The 24,023-nt window shown below is 43.0% G+C and overlaps 1 protein-coding gene across 1 annotated transcript; it reads left to right on the top strand.

Annotated features, from left to right (window-relative positions):
• Positions 1-835: 835 nt before the first annotated feature.
• AQP8 (aquaporin 8) lies at positions 836-23,278 on the top strand. Its single transcript, XM_088448108.1, has 6 exons — positions 836-871; positions 8,363-8,624; positions 13,245-13,371; positions 15,453-15,667; positions 20,615-20,749; positions 23,236-23,278. The coding sequence occupies exons 1-6, from the start codon at positions 862-864 to the stop codon at positions 23,276-23,278; spliced, it is 792 nt and encodes a 263-aa protein (XP_088304234.1). The 5' UTR covers positions 836-861.
• The last annotated feature ends 745 nt before the right edge of the window (positions 23,279-24,023 follow it).

Below are 24,023 nucleotides of genomic sequence, written 5' to 3'. Positions count from 1 at the left end.
GGGGGTACACGCCCACATGGCACTGGTCATGCCTCCTCTGCTTCTCATAATAGGCCCTTGGTCATTTTCAGCTCCAGGCCCATTTGGCCATCAATCCGGCCCTGAGTTGGATGGTATTGTGCATATTACATATAACCAGGTGTGGACAAGCTATCTCTAACGTCAACCCTCTTTACAATGAAGCAGCGGCGATTGGCTCAATCTGATCACGAGGGGGGTCAGTACCTATAAAAGGGCAGGTTCGGGCTCCGTCAGCCATAGTAGCTCATCTCTCTCCCCTCTTTTAAATGCGTACGAACATATATTTACAATCACGGTTGTAAATATAACACCATATATACCCCGAGAACCACTGTACATTCTTATCCGTCATCTTTATAATATGTGCATAGCATTCTCACTATATAGGTCACTACATTAAATGTCTTTGCCAGGGGTATCAATATTCTGGAACTCTTGCGTAAAAAAAATGCTTTATCTCTTTCTAAGCTTCGTACATATTAAAAAATAATAGATGTCCTGATCTTCTGTCATACCATGAGACAAAGTCTGCACACCCTTGATAATATTGAACTGACAAACAACTCACAGTTCCGCTGCTTGGAATAATTGTACTCAGTATAATACAAGAGGGAGGGCACTAGAACGGATTTCTTGGCAGCCAAAGATTATTGACTCCAGAATTATTGAGATAAGAACACATTGCAGTGAAGTGATTGGTTAAGGCAGAGCAATTTCATTTGTATTACATTTTTTTTAAAGAATGTAAAGTCCTTGTGGGGATGTCTTGAGTCAGTCTCCCTCTCCTGCTCCCATTGGAGGCACTTATTGGAGGTGAAGCTCTTGTCTGCATAGGTTGATATGGACAAAGGTGAGTAATAAAACTCGTCCCTAACACTACTCTCCGGCTCTCTAAGCTGATTATGGAAAATGCTAATATATATTTTCTAACAGATTTATGTCATTTATAGGAGCAAAATAGTTGCTTTATTTACACTTGACAAAAGCAACTCTTCCTTAAAAAATAGTTTTCTTTCCATCCTTGGAAGGGTAGGACTGCAGTCACAGATGCTAAGTGATAACTGTAATGTATGCTCGGTGATAAGTAGCCATAGGATGCTTTAAAGCTGTTGATAGTTTTATTCATTATACAGTATGCCTTACCTTATTGCACATGTTGCCTTACATATTTTAATAGACCATGGTTGATGTATAGTCTATCATATAGTTGCCAACTGTCAGTAAATTTTGTTAGTAGAAATACAGTGGTCCAGCTTCCACTACTAAGGTGCACCACCTCCCACCGCTGGTTTTGGTGTAAAAATATGTTTGTCAGTAAAAATATGTTCATGTCTTAATAAGTGTGCTGGGCATGGGCACGGAAATATTATCAGCAGTGTTTATGTGGGGAAGGGGGATGCTAGGAGGGTGAGGGGTGGGTGGTATGCAAGAGTTGAACACTGCTTTTTATTTATTTTTAGTCAATTTTTGCTGTATAATAGCTCAGAGCAAAATGCACATTTCTGTAGTAAAAGCCAAATGTTTCAGTAATTCCTTAAATGATTCAAACATCCAAGTGAGGAACAAGCTAGTACTGTAAGCCAATGACGTGTACGGTCACCTCCAGATCTATATACATAATGATAGTCCCTGTTAATGTAGCTTTGCTACCCTTGTATAAGAGTAGTTGATATAAGTGCTTTATTATAGACATCCTAAGACCCCCCCCCCAAGACCTCCCTCCAACCCAAAGATAGGAAGAATAAAACACATTCTATACTGTACAGTACATAATGGAGAGCTTTGTGCTTTTCATGTCTTCATTGGTAATTGTGATTAGAAATGAGTGACTAAATGGATGGAGAAAATTGTGGCTATTTGGAGAGTATGGCAGAGCCTAAGAGATGTGACTTCAAGTAATATAGATAATTACACACATCCCTATATTACAGGTGGGGAGAGAGTACAGGGGGATTATTCAGTATTAAAGGTCCAGATGTAGCTATTGTACTTTATTAAATTACCCCCGATACAAAGTCATAAGTTGTCTTATGAACAAAAAACAACAACATATTTTCCCACAATTTCCATAGACACTTTGTCTATAGTTGGAACATTGCACTAAACTCCCCAAGCCCCAGCCACCCCAATGATATTGAATCTCTAAAGGTGCATACACATGGAACAATATATCGTTACTGTATGAACGATTACGATATCGTTCAACGATATATCGTTCATATCGTTCCGTTTGTATGCAATGAACGACCAACGATGTGCGCTCCAGCTGGCCGATAACGAAATCGTCCATCGGGCATGCATGCAGGCCAATCTGGACGATATCGTTAATTTTCTATATGGGAGAACGATCGTTGGTGAAATCTTTGGTGTGTGGATGAACTATATCGTTCATCCAGCACACCAGGAATTTCAAGGGAGATCGTTCGGCGATATCGTTCGCTGAACAGGTCGTCCCGTGTGTACCCAGCATTAGTCCTGGTGTCATTTTTTACTTGTATACAGAAGAATAAAGCAGGCTAGGGTGATTGCACTTACTATGCAAGAGAAAGATGCTATGATGGTCCTATAAATACAGAATAAGATATTGTTATGCTGCACAGCAAGGGCATTTTACATGGTAAGAACAGCTACTGAGATATGCAACCAGCTCTTGGGGGGAATTCAACACGGCAGCATGGACGTGATATGGCGTTCCGGATCGGCACATCGCATCCACCTGCATTGCAAGTTTTCCTTTGGGCCCCATAGAGTTGAGCTGGCAAACTTGCACTAATGGCACTACCATTACATTACCCATTTAGTATAAGCAAGCATAGTGTAAAATGACGGACACTGAGACTCGTGCTAATTATACAGACTATGAAAAGTGCCATAACAGAATAGCAGAAGCTGCAGTATGTAGGCATCCTCCATGCATAGGGCAATATAACAGATACTGAGAATTGTGCTAAACACGCAGCACAAGAGAAGTGGTACTGTGTATCTGTCTGTGCACAGAACAAAATAACATACTGAGAATTGTGCTAAGCATACAGAATAAGAGAAGTGATACTGTGTATCTGTCTGTGCACAGAACAAAATAACATACTGAGAATTGTGCTAAGCATACAGAATAAGAGAAGTGATACTGTGTATCTGTCTGTGCACAGAACAAAATAACATACTGAGAATTGTGCTAAGCATACAGAATAAGAGAAGTGATACTGTGTATCTGTCAGTGCATAGAACAAAATAACATACTGAGAATTGTGCTAAGCATACAGCATTAGAGAAGTGGTACTGTGTATCTGTCTGTGCACAGAACAAAATAACATACTGAGAATTGTGCTAAGCATACAGAATAAGAGAAGTGATACTGTGTATCTGTCTGTGCACAGAACAAAATAACATACTGAGAATTGTGCTAAGCATACAGAATAAGAGAAGTGATACTTTGTATCTGTCAGTGCATAGAACAAAATAACATACTGAGAATTGTGCTAAGCATACAGAATAAGAGAAGTGATACTGTGTATCTGTCCATGCATAGAACAAAATAACAGATACTGAGAATTGTGCTAAGAATACAGCATTAGAGAAGTGGTACTGTGTATCTGTCCGTGCATGTAAAAAATAACAGATACTGAGAACTGTGTGCACAGAACAAAATAACATACTGAGAATTGTGCTAAGCATACAGAATAAGAGAAGTGATACTGTGTATCTGTCAGTGCATAGAACAAAATAACAGATACTGAAAATTGTGCTAAGCATAAGAATAGTGGTACTGTGTATCTGTCCATGCATAGAACAAAATAACAGATACTGAGAATTGTGCTAAGCATAAGAATAGTGGTACTGTATCTGTCCATGAAAATAAAGAAAAAAAGTGCGCTCAGATATTGATATTTGTACTAAACACAGCATAAGAGAAGTGGTACTGTGTAGCTGTCTATGCATAGAGGAAAATAACAGATATTGATATTTGTACTAAACACAGCATAAGAGAAGTGGTACTGTGTACCTGTCTATGCATAGAGGAAAATAACAGATATTGATATTTGTACTAAACACAGCATAAGAGAAGTGGTACTGTGTACCTGTCTATGCATAGAGGAAAATAACAGATACTGATATTTGTACTAAACACAGCATAAGAGAAGTGGTACTGTGTACCTGTCTATGCATAGAGGAAAATAACAGATACTGATATTTGTACTAAACACAGCATAAGAGAAGTGGTACTGTGTACCTGTCTATGCATAGTGGAAAATAACAGATACTGATATTTGTACTAAACACAGCATAAGAGAAGTGGTACTGTGTACCTGTCTATGCATAGAGGAAAATAACAGATACTGGTATTTGTACTAAACACAGCATAAGAGAAGTGGTACTGTGTACCTGTCTATGCATAGAGGAAAATAACAGATACTGGTATTTGTACTAAACACAGCATAAGAGAAGTGGTACTGTGTACCTGTCTACGAAGAGAGGAAAATAAAAGTGAAAATTGTGCTAAACATACAGATTAACAGAAATTGTACTATGTAGCTGTTCATACATACAGTAATATAACAAATACTGAGAATTGTGCAAAACACCCAGTATAGGAGAAGCTTTAATGTGTAGCTGTCCACGCATAGAGTTGTATAACAGATACTAAGAATGGTGCTAAACACCCAGAATCCAAGATATGGTACTGCCCATGCATATAGCAACATGACAGATACTGAGAATTGTGCTAAACACACAGAATAAGAGCAGTGGTGCTGTGTAGCTGTCTGTGTATAGATAATAGAGTGATCTTACGAAGTTCAGCATGTAATTGGGTGAGGCTGTTGGTGGATTATATGCTTCCTTAGTCGGCTTCTAACAGAATCCCGGCACAGCCAGTGGGTTTGGAGGTAGAGAGAGCATTTTAGAAAGTGATGACTGAAATAAGAAAAATATGTGACATTTATGTTGGAAGCGAAGGCTATAGACTCAGGTACATAGAGAACAAATAGATGCAGAGTGCATAGCTGATCCAGATACCCTTATTGTTCCATGACAGAAGGTATAACTAGTAAACAGTACAAAGTATTTTACTGTATGTGGATTCCTAAAACTTTGGTAATATTTGCACCAACTATCCGGTGTGCGGAGGATTGAGAAGCTGGAGTCTCCCCAGTCACTTACATGGATATAAATTGCCCAGGGAAGTGTTTGAGTTACAAGCTGAATAAAAAAAAGGGGACCAGGAAAAGTAAAAGTAGATAAGGGGATCTTGGAGTCATAAGAGGCCAAAAGACAAATATATTAATCTTTGAACTATGGTGTTGTGCTTGGCAGTAGACATAAAACTGGATAATACTGGATTATCACTAGATTATTGAAGGAGGTGAGATTTCTTTGTTACTGTTAATAAATCACACCTGTTCAGGAATACAGACCTCTAGGAAAAGCCATAAGGTACATACACACGTAACAAGTTTTTGAACGATTTAACTATAACGACGACGTTAACATTCAATCGTTGAAAAAATCGTTCAGTTTCTGAGTTATAACGATGAATGATTATCGTTCATGCGCGTTCCCATTTGTAGTTCATTCTGACTGACCAACTGGACGATTTTCATTAAGGAAAGTTAAGCTGCATACACACGTAAAGATTTTCTGTCCAGCCATCCAACTAGTTGATTGGTTGGAATGAAAATCTGGTAACGTATGGGAGTAACTGATGATCAGCAATTTGCTCCTAGATGCCAGAAAACAGATGAAAATGGTCGGTCAGACAAATTTATTAAATGTTTGATCTAAACAATTTGTTCAAACAACAGTTTTTGTCCATTTTCTGGCGTTTGGGAGCAAATTGCTGATTGTCATTTGCTTTCATACCTTACCAGATTTTCATTCCAGCCAATCAACTAGTTGGATGGTGGGACAGAAAATCTTTACGTGTGTACCCAACTTTACAAAGATCGTTTGTAGTTCAAAAAATCGTTCATTACACTTTAAAAAATCTGACAGATAACCTGACAGAAAATTGTTCATAAAATCGTTGGTAACAAAATCGTTGTGTGTGTATGCAGCTATAGACATGAAAGCCCTTCAGTTAATGCTTTACCCGCTAGATCAGGGGTTCCCAACCACGGTTCTTAAGGCACACTAACAGTCCAGGTTTTAAGGATAGCCATACTTGAGCACAAGTCACTTAGGGCCTGATTCAGAGCCACTCGTAAGCGGCAGCTCGTTCGCTCCGAGCGATGTTTGGCCAACTGCGCATGCGTACGGATCGTAATACGCATGCGCGAACCAGTCAGTGCGGTCAAAATTCATGTGCTCGCAAAATAGCGAATGCCTGCTAATTTGAGTGACAGAATGAGGCGTATGTGGGTGGTAACAGGGGACGGTGCTTGAAAACGGGGAGTGGAGATCCGATCGCAGGCGTGCTTAAAGGTCAAAACGGGCGTTTTATGGGTGTGCATAATTAAAACAGCAGCGTCATTGACCACGTCACTGGGTTATTTTATAGCCAGAACTGCTCGCAAAATTGTGGTAGCAAAAACCAACCACAAGAATAGCGAGCAGTTCATACCCTGTTCGATGTACTCGATTAATCTAATAAATAGCGGACATGACGTAGGATGCGAGCGGCCAGGGGGCGTAGTTTCCCAAAAAACGACCGCAAGTTTTGTACGCTCGTTCAGACCTAGAGGCGTGAACAGACCGCAAACAGCGAATGGTTCATTTGAATAGCCACCCCTATTTTCAGGACGAGCGAGCGCTAATTGCGTCCGGGTCTGAATGAGAGCCTTAATTAGTACCTCAGTTATTTTGATTTAACCATCTGTGCACAATCATGGATATCACTAAAACCAGGACTGTTAGTGTGCCTTGGGGACCGAGGTTGGGAATCACTGCGCTAGATTGTAGGCATGCACATCCCGCACAGACATTCCACCTACGGACAGCCTATATCAGCTTTGTAACTCCAACGCACTGGAGAACTCTAATAAGGGTGAAAGAGGCTTATCACTAGCCTGTATCATGAGCTAAAAAACAATGGGTAAAGCATTAACTCTAAGGGCTGCCATCTACATTTATCTCATTAGAACTTTACTCTCCTTTGGTGGCTTATTTGCATATTGTCCATCAGGAGCAGCTCAAAGATCTGCTTAATTCTTCTCAGGTCTGTAAGATTTGTTTATGCTAAAAAAAAAGTTAATAAGATGAATTTAAGACGACTGAGTATATTCTATGACGTTCCCTAACTAACGTAAGATATTTGTAAAATTTCAGAAAGGATAAATAGTTTATGTCAGGGTCATGCGCAGAGCGGAAGGCTGAAGGCACTCTGACTCCATCGCTGCCCAGTGACACCTGTCTCTGGCTTGTGGGGAGAGGCCTCCGACGTCCCCTTTCCCCACAAGCTAGATCCCTTTTCTGTGACATCATGGCGTTACATCTGCTGATGATGGGGAGGGAGGGGTCAGGGTACTGTACTGGTTTGGAAATGCTTATACACAGGGAGTGGTAATATCTTAACTCAGTGGTTCTCAAACTCGGTCCTCAGGACCCCTCACAGGGCACGTTTTGCATGTCACCCAGCAGGTGCACAGGTGTATTCATTACTCACTGACACATTTTAAAAGATCCTCAGGTGGAGCGAATCATTTCACTTGCGATTATGTGAGGAGACCTGCAAAACATGTACTGTTTGGGGTCCTGAGGACCGAGTTTGAGAACCTGTGTGTTAGCTAATCCTATAGAAACAGGATAGATCTAATGTGAAAACTGTAACACGGCCTGAGGATCATACCTTAGATCAGTGGTTCCCCAACTTGGGGTGCCTCGGGACACCTGCTGTGGTGCCTCAGGCTGGTGGTCCGGCACCAAATACATTTTTTTATGGTCAATGTAATTTAAATATGTGCACAAGCACAAACCTGTCCACCACTATATGACCAAACCTAAGGATGACAGGGGAGCACAATTTACTTCACTGTACTACTTCACTACATTTTTTTCTGATTCTATCAAAAATAACAAACTTTTGGCTTAGGGGTGCCGTGAAAACAATGCCGATGCACTAGGGCGCCGTGATTTAAAAAAGTTTGGGAACCACTGCCTTAGATGGACCTGTCTTTAGCTAGGATGACCATGAGAATTTTTGCCTGCAGAGAGGAAGCTATGTCTGGAAAATGATACTTTGTGTCAGGGAATGGCAATATTTGTATTATGTCAATAAAGTTTATGGTGTCTTCAAATGCAAAACGGATCTAGTCTACAAGAACCATAGTTGACGTCTATATAAGTGATATATAACATTCTATATACACTTGTAACGACAGTAGATTGTTTCCTTTCTTTTTGTCAGTCGCAGACAAGATGGACACCGAAATGGGGCAGATGACCTTCAAAGACATTGAAGAAGTAGAGCAATTTAAAAAGGAGCAAAAGCCTCACTGGTTTCAGCAGTATGTCCAGCCATGCTTGGCAGAGCTTTTGGGAACGTCGCTCTTCGTGTTTGTGGGCTGCCTTTCCGTCATTGAAAACACACCAGGAACTGGTAGACTACAGCCAGCCCTGGCACATGGTCTTGGACTTGGGCTGACTATTGCCATCCTGGGCGGAATCAGGTAAAGATGTCTAATGTCTTTCTCTGTGACTGGATTTTGGGTGCAGCACTCACCAGCTTAGTACAAAACACCACTGTCCACATACGCTTAAAGATGTCATTTGGCAAAGTGTAGCTGCGTTAGAGTTGCCAAAAACATTTCCGTATCTAAATGTAACCATTAACAAAATCTGTTTCTTCTCCTTGAGCCAAGTCCATAGCCTCATAAAAAAATATATGGTCAGTTTCACATGTTCACAGTGAAAATAAATAACGCCACCAAGCTGCCAGTCTGATTCATGCTTCCAGTTTGGACCACACTACCTCATAATGACAACATGTAAAAACTTTTTTTGAGATTTTTGCAAATTTCATTAAAAAAAAACAACTAAGAAATCACATGTACATAAGTATTCACAACCTTTGCTCAATACTTTGTTGATGCACCTTTGGCAGCAATTACAGCCTCAAGTCTTTTTGAATATGATGCCACGAGCTTGGCACACCTATCTTTGGGCAGTTTCGCCCATTCCTCTTTGCAGCACCTCTCAAGCTCCATCAGGTTGGATGGGAAGCGTCGGTGCACAGCCATTTTCAGATCTCTCCAGAGATGTTCAATCAGATTCAAGTCTGGGCTCTGGCTGGGCCACTCAAGAACATTCACAGAGTTGTCCTGAAGCCACTCCTTTGATATCTTAGCTGTGTGCTTAGGGTTGTTGTCCTGCTGAAAGTTAAACCGTCGCCCCAGTCTGAGGTCAAGAGCGCTATGGAGCAGGTTTTCATCCAGGATGTTTCTGTACATTGCTGCATTCATCTTTCCCTCTATCCTGACTAGTCTGCCAGTTCCTGCCGCTGAAAAACATCCCCACAGCATGATGCTGCCACCACCATGCTTCACTATAGGGATGGTATTGGCCTGGTGATGAGCGGTACCTGGTTTCCTCCAAACATAACGCCTGGCATTCATGCCAAAGAGTTCAATCTTTATCTCATCAGACCAGAGAATTTTGTTTCTCATGGTCTAAGTCCTTCAGGTGCATTTTGGCAAACTCCAGGCAGACTGCCATGTGCTTTTTACTAAGGAGTGGCTTCCGTCTGGCTACTCTACCATACAGGCCTGATTGGTGGATTGCTGCAGAGATGGTTGTCCTTCTGGAAGGTTCTCCTCTCTCCACAGAGGAATGCTCAGTTTAGACGTCCGGCCAACTCTAGGAAGAGTCCTGGTGGTTCCGAACTTCTTCCATTTACGGATGATGGAGGCCACTGTGCTCATTGGGACCTTCAAAGCAGCAGATATTTTTCTGTGAACTTCCCTAGATTTGTGCCTCGAGACAATCCTGTCTTGGAGGTCTACAGACAATTCCTTGGACTTCATGCTTGGTTTGTGCACTGATATGCATTGTCAAGTGTGGGACCTTACATAGACAGGTGTATGCCTTTCAAAATCATGTCCAATCAACTGAATTTACCACAGGTGGACTCCAATTAAGCTGCAGGAACATCTCAAGGATGATCAGTGGAAACAGGATGCACCTGAGCTCAATTTTGAGCTTTATGGCAAAGGCCGTGAATACTTATGTACATGTGATTTCTTAGGGGTTTTTTTATATTAAATTCGCAAAAATCTCAAACTTTTTGCACGTTGTCATTATGGGGTTTTGTGTATAGAATTTTGAGGACACAAATGAATTTATTCCAGTTTGGAATAAGGCTGTAACATAACAAAATGTGGAAAAAGTGAAGCGCTGTGAACACTTCCCGGATGCACTGTATGTATATATATATATATATATATAGACTGATAGGTCGCACACAAAACTCCAATATTGCTTTGTAGGTGCCAGAATAATTTCTTATGCAACACTATGTCCAATCAGGAAAGAATCTAGCACACCATTCATAGTAAAAAGTTCCGTTTATATATCACCAACGGGGTAAAACAAGCCATGATAAATTTGCCATACTTAGCATATTTTCAATTTCAACAGTCTGCAAAAGACCCGGGTAGCCATGCTCTGAACCCGGCTGGTTCCAACAGCAGTTTCGGGTTACCTTCCTCAGGGAAAATTTATCATGGCTTGTTTTCACCTGTTGGTGATATATAAACGGAACTTATTACTATGAATGGTGTGCTGGATTCTGTCCTGATTGGACATAGGCCCTCATTCAGAGCCACTCGCTATTTGCGGTCGTTCGTTCTAAAACAAGGGGTGGCTATTCAAATGAACCGTTCGCTGTTTGCGGTCTGTTCACGCCTCTAGGTCTGAACGAGCGAACAAAACTTGCGTTCGTTTTTTGGAAAAATACGCCCCCTGGCCGCTCGCATCCTACGTCATGTCCGCTATTTATTAGATTAATCGAGTACATCGACCAGGGTATGAACTGCTCGCTATTCTTGTGGTTGGTTTTTGCTACCACAATTTTGCGAGCAGCTCTGGCTATAAAAGAACCCAGTGAGGTGGTCAATGACGCTGCTGTTTTAAATATGCACACCCATAAAACGTTTTGACCTTTAAGCACGCCTGCGATCGGATCTCCACTCCCCGCTTTCAAGCACCTTCCCCTGTTACCACCCACATACGCCTCTTTCTGTCACTCAAATTATCAGGCATTCGCTATTTTGCGAGCACATGAATTTCGGCCGCACTGAGTGGTTCGCGTATGCGTATAACGATCCGTACGCATGCGCAGTTGGGCAAACATCGCTCGGAGCGAACGAGCAGCCACTTGCGTCCGGCTCTGAATCAGGGCCATAGTGTATATATATATATATGCAATAGATAATGGCAGTCTCTTTCTTTAGCGCGCTTATTAAAAACAATACATGTCATTTATTGGGGCGCAGTCTCAAAGGAAGGGAGGATACTTCAGTTATGCAATGATCATTCAGAATCATGTTTAGTCCTGGATTGAACTGTAATAGTACCATGTATTTAGTGAATGGGAGTATTTAGCCAAGACATTTAGGGAACATCACAGGCAGAATATAATAAGCAGTAACTCCTTTATACATATAGCTGATGTCCTATGTGATTGGGTGTGGCTGTATGCACAGGACAGGTTATTACATCTGCTGTAACCATAAACAAGCCTTTCAGGGCAGAAAAGCAAATTGTTATGGCTGTGTGTCCTCTTAGAGATAAGAAGCAACAATATTACCTTTCCATTAAATCAATATTGTATCTAGTCAGTTACTTTGCACCTGCAAAAAAAATAAACTAGGTTAAACCTGACAGAGCTGTAGAGGTATACAAGGAGGGTACGTGGTCTGTCCATCGCCAATACCAGGCACACTCATTGCAATGCAATTTACTCCAATTATGTCATTTCCAGAACTGAAAGAAGACATTTTACAGCATAGCAGGTGGTAACAAATATAAGTGAATTAAGCCATATTTTCATAATGATCAAAAGCACAGGTCTTAAAAATAAAATTTCATATGGGAAAATGACATGCAAGGCCATTCGCATCAAATAGAATTACCCTCTAAGAAGAAAAAAATGTGTACACAGCTACCTAATAATACTACATGCCGCTCCACCAAAGTAATACATAGGCTGGCAGAAACTGGAGACGGCTAATGTACAGTACATAGGTAACTATCACCATTCAAACAGAGGGTGGAAACAAGTTTGTTGCACAAATCAGTCATTTTTATTATCATTATTATTGTTGTTATTATTATTATTATTGTTATCATTATTATTATTGTTATTATTATCATTATTATGATTGTTATTATTATCATTATTATTATTGTTATTATTATTATTATTAATGCACTGGCAATCAAAGGGGTCAATCCAATTAGGTGCTAGTTGTGAGGTGCGAGTTGCTGTTTTCTCTCAGAATTCGCATTGCGAATTCATTTTGCAATTCAATTAGCAACTCGCACTGAACCATTCTGCGTAAACTCACATTTTTACATTCGCACCCTTCTGAGGACATAGATGGTAGAGAAATCTTTATTTGAAGGTTAAAATCAAATTACCCCAAAATCAACTTTTTCATTAGTTTAGGCACCCCAAATATAATTACAGTATTTTTAATTGAAAAATAATTGCTTTTTCTGGAATATTTATTTTTAATAAAATTAAAATTTGTGCCCTCAAAGTATCCCAAAATCACCTTTTTATTTTCTTCATTTTCATTTAATTAGTTTGAGATCAAACAAAAAATGTTTGCTTTTAATCATTTTTTTTAAAGTACAAATCAGCCATTTGACACCATTTTAAAACCTACAGTACTTTCCTTATGTCTGCAAACAGCCGTTACTGCTAAAAAAAAAATTATCAATTTGGGGGGTCCAGGATGGTCTCCACTTTTTCGTACACTTCTCTCATCCATCATTTGGCAGTCGATTTGCAAACCCCAGGAGAGTACAGCGAATAGGCATTTTTAATTGGATTGGAGAATTCTTGGATGCTCGCATTCGCGTGAAGTCTGTGAGTTTCATGAAGCAAACTCGCAACTCGCAATTCGCACACTAATTGGATTGATCCCTTTAACCTAATATAAAATTTTTGAATTTTCCAAATTTAACTTTTATGTAGAATAAACTTCTGCTACAGACACAGGTTTGCTCTGTGTCATCCCTACAATACCTAAAATGTAAATATGATTCTGTTTTTATCGTTGTAGCGGTGGACACTTTAATCCTGCAGTGTCTCTTGGTGCCGTTATAATTGGAGGACTGAACATTATCCTAGTAGTGCCCTACTGGGTCTGCCAGCTGTGCGGGGGCATGATCGGTGCAGCATTGGCCAAGGTAACCTGCCCATGTTGAACTTAGTAAATCAACATTGGATGATAGGTCAGCCGCAGTAATACAAAGTATTGAGTAATACCAGGGATGATGTATCTCTTAGTGTAGATTATAAGGGTGAGTTCTGCAATCATACTTATAAAGTCTCCTGTAATGGATGATAAAACCGCCCTGTACGGCGCGGCAAATACTTGTCATTCACAGCTGACAGAATCCCTGCAGTGATTTGTTCTCCTTCTCCAGGATAATTTTCTACTTTATAATTTACGATATTTGAAGTGGTTCTGCCCAAAAAATGCTTTATTTTTTTACTTTTACTAATAGGACCAATTATCAAAGGGAATTTGAGGTGTTTTCGGGGGTTTACCTCAAATACTAAGTATCCCCCGGATGTATGAAGGAGGGACCGCGCTGCGATTCCTCCATTGCCGCTGGCAGCCGCCTCCCCCATAGGTTTCTATGGGGGATGCGATGCTGCCAAATGTATCGCATTCCCGGTATTGGCACCAGCTGCTAACGCCATCTGAAGATAGGCTACAGCGGCTAATGCTATGGGAACTTACCGCATGTCAGCCAGCGGAGGGATCTCCCAGATCCCTCCGCCGGCAATGCGCGCCGCTCATGTGCAGTCCGCGGGACTGTGCATGCGCAGCAGCCTCCAGCCACATCGCAGGAATGGGCTCTCGGAGCCCGTCACCCTGCATGTGCCAGATCATACATTAGGCCGCTATGATCGCATTTTGCAATGAGATCATGGGCTGTACTGCGTGCCCTGATCGCATTGCAAAATGCGATCATTAATAAATGGGCCCCTTAGTGACTAAGGTGGTCATTAATCTCATCACTGCTAAATCTAAAGATCATAAATCGCTTGTATTACGCAGCAATGTACATTGAGATTATCATGATACAGTAAACAAAACACAATGTAGTGAGACAGAAGGGGGATATGCTCATATGACCCCGCCCTAATGCACTTACAAATCATGAAATGCTATCTCACATAAAGGCTGTATTCTATAGGTCTGCAGGTCAATATGGAAAATTAATAATACCTCTATAGCAGGGGTGGGGAACCTTTTTACTGCTGAGGGCCATTTTGATATATATATATTATTCGCAGGCCCGGTGCAGGCCACGCCCCCTCCTAGAGATATCACACGGGGACGGGGCCTCAATCGCCGGTGATTACAGCAATGCCCGGAGCATCCTGAGGATGCTCCGGGGAGCTGAAAGGGCAGCATGTGACCGTCTGAAGAGTCCTAAGCAGGGCCGGCGCTAGGCTGTGCTGCACCCAGCGCCATATTGAGTTGCCGCCCCTTCCCTCCTCTGCTCCCTCCCCCTGGGCTTACTTATTTTCTCGTTTCCTGCGCCCTCCGGATACAGTGGCGCTCCGGGTGACGGACCGGCTTGCCCGTGCCTGGAGCCGCTACTGGTCCTAAGGATACTCCAGGCGGCACTGCTGCATTGATTCTGGCTGCAGGGTGCCATTCTAGACACCCTGCTAGCCAGATGAGGCTAGCAGAAAAAAACTCAAGAGGGCCAGACCAAATGATAGAGCCCAGGTGCCGTATAAGGCCCCGGGCCTGAGGTTTCCCATCCCTGCTCTATAGGTATCTATCAGACCCTGGTACTAGAAGCACTGGCGTAACTCCCAGAGGCATTCAAAAGCCTGGTCCAGTTGTCAGGGGGTATGAGCTCCAGCAGGGCCACTGAAAGGAAGGAAGATACGGCCAGAATGCCATGGCACTCAGGGGCTGTCCAGTCTTTGTAGTCTGGCCTGTGCACTGCCTGTAGTGTTAAGAGAGGCAGCACAAGGACATTTACAATGTGTGTCCCCCACCCTCTCCTGCAAAATAAACTCTTATTTCTTCCATTAAACATTATTCTGTTTCCTTCTCTGCAACCCTTACTGTAGCTCTGTTGCAGGTAGGCCTGGAATACTAGCTGGCCTCAATGTCACAGGTGAAAGACACTGTGTAGTGCCGGTTTAGTGCTACTGCAAGCTTTGACGCTAGATGCAGCTTTCTGATACAATCATTGCACACAACTTGGAGTACTTACCCAGTGCTTTCTGTTTTCAGGCTTTGACATTGCAGGAGGATTATGTGACGGCAGGTGGAGCTTCTTTCGGAACTGTGACCACTGATGCTCAAGTCCCGCGAGCTATTGGGGCTGAAATAATAATGACATTCTTCTTGGTGCTTGCTGTCTGCATGGGGGCCATTAACCAGCAGACCACTACTCCACTGGCTCCTTTCTGCATAGGCTTCACAGTGGCAGTGGACATCTTGGCAGGGTAAGGAGATGAGCTAAATCTTCTCAGTCACAATTAACATTTTCAGTGCCCCGGTTTTTGCCTACACACACACCGGAGGCAGCCATTTTGTGGGTTGAACCAATACTCCCAGTGTTTCATAAATGACAGAGGTGTGGGGCTTATGGGGTAGTGGCTCTTTTTCATAAAGGAGGAGGGGTTGGGTGATTAGGCCATATTCTGAGTGAAATGGTGTCTTGTGCGATTCAGGGATGGGGCTTATTTTGTCACCATTTTGCCTGGACAAAGGTTGGAAGGTATGGTAACCATAAGTGATGTCCCTGATTCCAACTGAATTGAGAGGTTGCTTTCTCTTGAATATTGGTTCAATCTGCAAAATGGCCGCCTTTGCAGTGTTAAAGTGACAGTGCATTAAATGTCTGCAGAGTGGTGCATATGCATCTTTTCGGGTTCCGGACAGTAGGTAGACAGTAATTGGTTAGACAATGTCTAGATAGACACCAGATGTTAGACAGTTAATAGTTAGACAAGGATAAAAGTTTGACACAGACAAAAGTCAGACACACTAAAGTTAGACATGTAAAAAGTTTGAAAGGTACAAAAGTTCTGGAAGTGCCCCCCAGTAGTAGTCCCCCCTATGCAATGCCCCCAGTAGTAGTCCACCCTATGCAGTGCCCCCAGTAGTTGTCCCCCTTATGCAGTGCCCCCAGTAGTTGTCCCCCTTATGCAGTGCCCCTAGTAGTCCACCCTATGCAGTGCCCCCAGTAGTAGTCACCTCTATGCCCATAGTAGTAGTCCACCCTATGCAGTGCCCCCAGTAGTTGTCCCCCTTATGCAATGCCCCCAATAGTAGTCCCCCCTATACAGTGCCCCCAGTAGTGGCCATCCCTCACATAATGTGCCCACAGTAACAGCCCCCACAATACAGTGCCCCCAGTAGTAGTCCCCCCTATACAGTGCCCCCAGTAGTAGTCCCCCCTATACAGTGCCCCCAGTAGCGGCCATCCCCCGCATAATGTGCCCACAGTAACGGCCCCCACAATACAGTGCCCCCAGTAGTAGTCCCCCCTATACAGTGCCCCCAGTAGTGGCCATTCCCGCATAATGTGCCCACAGTAGCGGCCCCCACAATACAGTGCCCCCAGTACCATCAATCCCCCCATAATGTGCCCCCAGTAGCAGCCACCCCCCAAAAAACATGCCCCCCAGTAGCGGACCCCACAATACAGTACCCCCAATAGCATTCACCCCCTCCCCATAATGTGCCCCGATTAGCGGCCACCCCCTTTACAGTGCCCCCTAGTAGCCACACTCCCCCACTGTGCTGTGCCAGAAAAAAAAAAGCAACTTACATGATCCCCGCTCCTGCCGACGACCGCCGCTATCCACTCCTCTGGGCCCGCTCTCACTCTGCACTATGGGATGGGAGAGACGTCATGACGTCTCTCCCATCACCCGCTGCAGGTGGGAGCCGGAAGGCGGAGCTCATGAGTGAGCTCCAGCCGGCTTCCTCCGTGAACGCAGCAGCCAATGAGAGTCTGTCTGACTCTCATTGGCTGGCTGCTATAAATAAACACACATGCCGCCGCTGGCAGCTTTGTGTTTGTAAACTGTGTAGGGCAGACCGCTCTCACTGCTGTCTGCCCTACACTTGGGGCCCGGCGGACTAGCGGGGCTAGTTCAAGCCCCTGGGGTAGTCCACCCATTGGCTGCTGGTGGCACTGCCAGACGGCGGACCCCCTTTGGCCGGCGCCCCTGGCGAGTGCCATACTGGCCAATTGGTAGATACGCCCCTGCCCCCATAGAAACCTATGGGGATGCAGCTGCCAGTGGTAATGCAGGGATCGGAGATACCTGCTGCAGTCCCTCCTTAATACATATGGTGGATGCTTAATATTTGAGGTAAACCCCCAAAAACAAGTGTTTTCGGGGATTATACCTCAAATATTCAATGATAAATGGGCCCCTTTATCTTTTCCACTTATGTAAATGTTTAGCCTACAATGAATAGATCTCCATAGACAGCGACTCATCAACCCTCAAGGTGCATACACACACAATGATTTTTTGAACGATTATCGTTAGCGATATAGTTTATCGTTCAATCATTGAAAAAATCGTTCACTTTCTAAGTTAAAACGATGAACGATTATCATTCATGCGCGTTCACGTTTGTAGTTCAGTCAGACTGACCAACTGAATGATTTTCATGGAGGGAATATGCAAAAATCGTTTGTAGTTCAAAAAAATCGTTCATTACACTTTAAAAAATCTGACAGATAATCTGACAGAAAATCGTTCATAAAATCGTTGGTAACAAAAGCTTAAAGCTGCATACACACACAACGATTTAGTAAATGAACGATTTTAGTAAACGATTTTCGTACATTTTTTCAAGGGTAAAATGAACGAAAATCGTTTACTAAAATCGTTCATTTAGTAAATGTAATGAACGATTTTTTTGAACTACAAACAATTGTTGCATATTCCCTTAATGAAAATCGTTGAGTTGGTCAGTCTGACTGAACTACAAACGTGAATGCGCATGAACGATAATCGTTCATCGTTTTAACTCAAAAAGTGAACGATTTTTTCAACGATTGAACAATATTGTTATCGATAATCGTTAAAAAAATCACTGTGTGTGTATGCACCTTTAAGATTAAAACAGTATTTTTGTTTTCTGGTAGAATTGCAAGGTTCAAATATATGCATTTTGTCAAGAATCAATAAGCATTAGTCAGCTTTCCCTTAAGAGTCAGTACAGAAAATGGACCAGTTATCTTCACACTTAAATGTGTTTCTACTTCTCAATACACCTCCTTTCCTCTAAGACTTCCTTTCCTCTAAGACCTCCTTTCCTCTATGACCTCCATTCCTCTAAGACCTCCTTTTCTCTAAGACCTCCTTTCCTCTATGACCTCCTTTCCTCTACGACCTCCTTTCCTCTAAGACCTCCTTTCCTCTATGACCTCCATTCCTCTAAGACCTCCTTTCCTCTAAGACCTCCTTTCCTCTATGACCTCCTTTCCTCTAAGACCTCCTTTCCTCTACGACCTCCTTTCCTCTAAGACCTCCTTTCCTCTATGACCTCCATTCCTCTAAGACCTCCTTTCCTCTAAGACCTCCATTCCTCTAAGACCTCCTTTCCTCTATGACCTCCTTTCCTCTAAGACCTCCTTTCCTCTAAGACCTCCTTTCCTGTAAGACCTCCTTTCCTCTAAGACTTCCTTTCCTCTAAGACCTCCTTTCCTCTATGACCTCCTTTGCTCTAAGACAGGGGTGGCCAACCATTCAGAGGCAAAGAGCCAAAAAATATCTGAGGTCAAGTTAAAGAGCCGATCACATGAGTGCGTGCAAAAATGGGCCGTGGCCTAGCTGCCACAAGGCCACACCCCATTTTTGTGCGCACGCCTTTGGTAAGACATTCGCAGGAGCATGATCTTGCGTCACACCCCAGTATTTGTGCCCCTTGTATTTGTGCCACCTAAAGTAGTGCCCCCTGCATTTGTGCCCCTTAAGCAGTGCCCCCTGTATTTGTGACCCCTAAAGTAGTGCCCCTTAAGTAGTGACCTGTCTTTGTGCCCCCAAAAGAAGTGCTGCTTAAGCAGTTCCCCCTGTATTTGCACCCCCTAAAGTAGTGCCCCTTAAGCAGTGCCCCCTGCATTTGTGCCCCTTAAGCAGTGCCCCCTGTATTTGTGCCCCCTAAAGTAGTGCCCCTTAAGCAGTGACCTGTCTTTGTGCCCCCAAAAGAAGTGCTGCTTAAGCAGTTCCCCCTGTATTTGCGCCCCCTAATGTAGTGCCCCTTAAGCAGTGCCAACAGCCCAGTACTTACCTGACCACGCTGGCTCTGGCTCCCGCTGACGCTGCCTCGCTCTGAGTAGATCTAACTATATCCAGCAGGTGCACAGGGCAGGCTCCTGACATCGTGGGTGACGTCACCCGCACAATGCATCACTGGGAACGCTGGCCTCTGAAGCGATCGTACTTCTTTAATCTCTGATCGCTTCAGAAACCAGCGATCCCAGTTCCAGTGGGGGGGGGGGAGACAAATTTTAGAAACAAAGGAGCCGCATTCGTCACGAGAGCCGCAGGTTGGCCACCCCTGCTCTAAGACTTTCCTCTAAGTCCTCCTTTCTTCTTTTTTTTTTAAACTTATTTTTTATTCAAAAAGGAGCAAATGAAGATAATACAGAGAACGCACCATTACCAATATAATGTATATAGAAAATACAATAGTTGGCAAGTACATAAAATCATATAATATAGAGCAAAGGAAATAAAGTACCTAGTATTTAATACAAAAACCAGCAATGTATACATTTGAAATATTAAACAGATTAAATAAATTATAGTCCTCCTTTCTTCTAAAACCTCCTTTCCTCTAAGACAGTGGATCCCAAACATGGTCCTCAAAGAACCCTAACAGTCCAGGTTTTAAGGATATCCATAGCAGAATACAGATGGTTAAATCAAAATGACTAATTCACTTGTGCTCGATTATGGATATCCTTAAAACCTGGACCATTACAGTGCCTTGAGGACCTAGTTTGGGAACCTCTGCTCTAAGACATTCTTGCCACTAATAGAGCATTCTTCTAAGATCTCCTTTTCTCTAAGACCACCTATCCTCTCAGATGTATTTTCCTTTAAAGCTTATTTATTCTAGAACCTTCTTTCCACTATGACCTCCTTTACTCTAAGACCTCCTTTCCTCTCATATGCCTTTTCAGTTAAGACTTTTTTATTCTAGAGCATTCTTTTCACTAAGACCTCCTTTCCTCTCAGGCCTCCTTTCCTTTAAGGCCTCCTATCCTCTAAGGCCTCCTATCCTCTAAGGCCTCCTATCCTCTAAGGCCTCCTATCCTCTAAGGCCTCCTTTCCTCTAAGGCCTCCTTTCCTCTAAGGCCTCCTTTCCTCTAAGGCCTCCTTCAGCTTTTAGGTCAGTGCCCTGTTTCTGTATTACAGAGGAGCCATTTCTGGAGCATGCATGAATCCTGCTAGAGCATTTGGTCCAGCAGTGGTGGCAAATTACTGGGCTTTTCACTGGATATACTGGGTTGGACCCATGGTCGGTGGTCTGTTAGTTGGTGGCATTATAAGGTAACAATAAAAATGTATTCTTCTAGAACAAACTTTATCACACAATAGCCTTTGCAGCGCCGTGTGCATCTTGTCCAGTCATAAATAGAGAAAGAACTGATTTTTAGATTAGGATACACAGGGAAAAGCGCTAATACATATTATATAACAAAACAATAAAGAATACAATACGTCCCCTTTCATGGAAAAGAGTGTTTGGTAAGTGTTGCTCTTTCCTTTCTCCTCTCCGATTCAACCGTGATTATGTTCAAGTGCATAGAATGAAAAGCATAAAAATTATACAATGGGTGGTATTGTTTGGTAAGATATATTTAGTCAACTGGAGCTATCATTCTTCAGTAGTGATCTTTAATTAGTCTCAAATGATAATCCTGGCATACCGGACTCACACTAAAACACTTGGGGGTCTATGTACTAAGCAGTGTTAGGAGACAGAGTGAAATGTGATAAGGTGCCAGCCAATCAGCTCCCAACTGCCATCTCACAGGCTGTGTTTGAAAAATTATAGTTGGGAGCTGATTGGCTGGCACCTTATCACTTTTCCCTCTGTCTCTTATCACTACTTAGTACATAGACCCCTTGGTGTTAAACATATAAAGGTATATTTTCCTTTTTCTGACCATACACACCATTCATCCAAATAGGTATATGAGAAAGCAGGCGTACCAAAATTAACTTTTACAGTGATAGAGCAAAATGCATAAAGGTTTCTATATAGACAAGTAAGCGTACCACACACACGGCAACAGATGCAGATATCCTCCTATCTGGGTTTCTTTATATCCAATTAGGTTCCATATCGGCAAAAAATAGGTTTAAGCAGATCAATCCACAAAGAAAATCAGGATGTACTCCCGAATGGATAAAAAAATTATTTATTTACATACAAAATCTCCAAATAAAAATATAAAACATAATTAATAAAAAAATACCATGCAGGCAAAACTTGAATAAAAAAAGGAACCCGGACCATTTATAATTATAGTAGATGGTGGATTAACTGAAAGTCAGCATGGAGAAACGCAGGATAAAAATCTTTACAGAACCTCAGATCGACTGGTTTCGGGATCATTCAGAGCCTTTATCAAGACAAGTGAGGACTGTGCACAGTGGGTCTCATTCAGACCCGCTCACGAGCGCTGTACGCTCGCAAGCGGGTCGATGTTACCCAAATGCGCACGCGCACGATGGAGGCGCCTCCGTCGTGCGCATGCGCGAGACCCGGTGAGCGACGGGGAAGCCGTCGCTCGGGGTCTCGCACCAAAGGGGGTGTGCTGTCGATGGTGAGTGACAGCACGCCCCCTTTGGTGGGCGTGCCGGGGGCGTGGCTGCCCAGACGGAGGCGTTCCCGTGGGAACGCCTACCGTCTGGGTCCGGCCCCACTGACATCACTAGTGATGTCAGTGGGAGTGTTTTTGGCTCTGATAGAGCCAAAAGCACTCCGGGCTTGTGGCAGACGAGACCCTACCACAAGGGTCTCGTCGCAAGCCCGATGGTCGCGATGGTCTTGATCATCGCGACCATCTTTTTGGCTGCTCGCATAAGCTGTGGGTGGTCACCCACAGCTATGCGAGCAGCCAGGAGGCCGCTCCAATTTTAGGTAGGCCGGCCCTGATTCAGGCCCTGATTCAGAGGCCGCTCCAATTTTAGGTAGGCCGGCCCTGGGCCTGGTCAGAGCGTCCGGCTCTGAATCAGGCCCAGAGGCCAGTATTTAACAGAACAACAAACCAATCACGTCTTCCCAGGAAATGACATCATATATTGTTGTATACAAATGATGAAAAGTACTTGTAAATCATTTGGGACCTATGCCTCTCATTCATAAATCTCCTGAACCATAAGAGAATCGTTCTGCTGGTGGACCAAAATGTTTTAAATCTAAACCCACTTCTGGACACTCACTGAATGAAAGTGTCTGCTTCTTTCTGAGGTTATCGGGAATAGCACTCCCGATCGGGGTGAAGATAAATCGCGACTGTGATTAATGCTGTTATGCGGGTCACGAGCGTTCCACCCGAACTTCCGGGAAAGTCCTGTGACCGGAAGTGACATTAGCACGTCACCTCAGAGAAGGTCACATGACCGGAACTACCCAATGCGTTAACCATTGTATAATTTTTATGCTTTTCATTCTATGCACTTGAACATAATCACGGTTGAATCGGAGAGGAGAAAGGAAAGAGCAACACTTACCAAACACTCTTTTCCATGAAATGGGACGTATTGTATTCTTTATGGTTTTGTACAATCTTGTTATTTAATATGTATTAGAGCTTCTTCCTGTGTATCCTAATACAAAAATCAGTTCTCTCTCTGTTGTCTTATGGGCATGGTGATACCCATTGGATTTGGATATACTAATTAAGGCTGCTTATGCGCACATTTTGAAGGTCAATATATTTTTCTATTCTTTCCAGTCATAAATAGGCTCTATCAGTGCGTAATTCAAAAACACCCGGTAACTGCTGCTTTTATCTCTCCTGAAGGTTGCTGCTTGGAGACCCAAAAATCCGCCTGTTTTTGAAATGACGCCAAACAAAGAGTCGTCCCCTGGACTTGTGGGCTACTTCTGGGACTTCAGCAGTGAGACCTAAATCTCCAATAACGTCAAAAGAATTTCAGACCTGGACTCCAACACATGAACTTTCCCACTTGAACACTAAGACCTGGTCAGAGGATTCTGAAGACTGTCCTTAACAGGAGTAGGGAAGACTCAGCTACAATGTCCGGTTTTAGGGACCCTGAAAAAGCTCTAAATTTATTTGATATCATTTTGCTTTAGTCTGTAAGGATTTTAAGCCTGCCTTACCCACTGAGCCAAGTAGAGCACTCCATAGCAATACACAGCCCACCACTCAGCACAAAAGGCTAATGCTTACAGTGGTATCGATATCACAGCTTTTCCAAGTCAGTCAACCACTGTGTGGTTCTATTTTTTTCATTACCCTCAGACTCCTCAGGAATTTATGCACCATTTTTTAACTGCTTATGGCCTCAGTAGTCAGCGACTCTTGCAGAAGTCATGATAGTGAAGAGGCTATCATCATAGATTAACGCAAGTCTTTCCCGTCATAGCACAGACTTATTTTTCACACGGTCAGACTTGGATAAGTCACTTATTCCTTCTATCTTCATATCAGATCCACGGTGCAGAATGTCAGATGGTGGCTTAGCGATGTACGGCATAGTAGTTGTGTATTTAGCGTGTACATACTGTGGGGCTTATTATATAAAAGAGGAAGAATGGAAATGTTACCTCAACTTGTCAATTAGA

The sequence above is a fragment of the Taudactylus pleione genome, unplaced genomic scaffold, assembly GCF_031769625.1.
Source record: "Taudactylus pleione unplaced genomic scaffold, aTauple2 ptg000451l, whole genome shotgun sequence".
NCBI lineage: Eukaryota > Metazoa > Chordata > Amphibia > Anura > Myobatrachidae > Taudactylus > Taudactylus pleione.
This window is presented reverse-complemented; position numbering and strand designations above follow the sequence as displayed.

What these genes read in the sequence shown, in the direction of transcription:
- AQP8 (XM_088448108.1), top strand. An exon ending in TCGGTGCAGCATTGGCCAAG is followed by an intron (nt 13,372 to 15,452) that starts GTAACCTGCCCA and finishes TTCTGTTTTCAG; the next exon opens with GCTTTGACATTGCAGGAGGA. An exon ending in GCAGTGGACATCTTGGCAGG is followed by an intron (nt 15,668 to 20,614) that starts GTAAGGAGATGA and finishes TCTGTATTACAG; the next exon opens with AGGAGCCATTTCTGGAGCAT.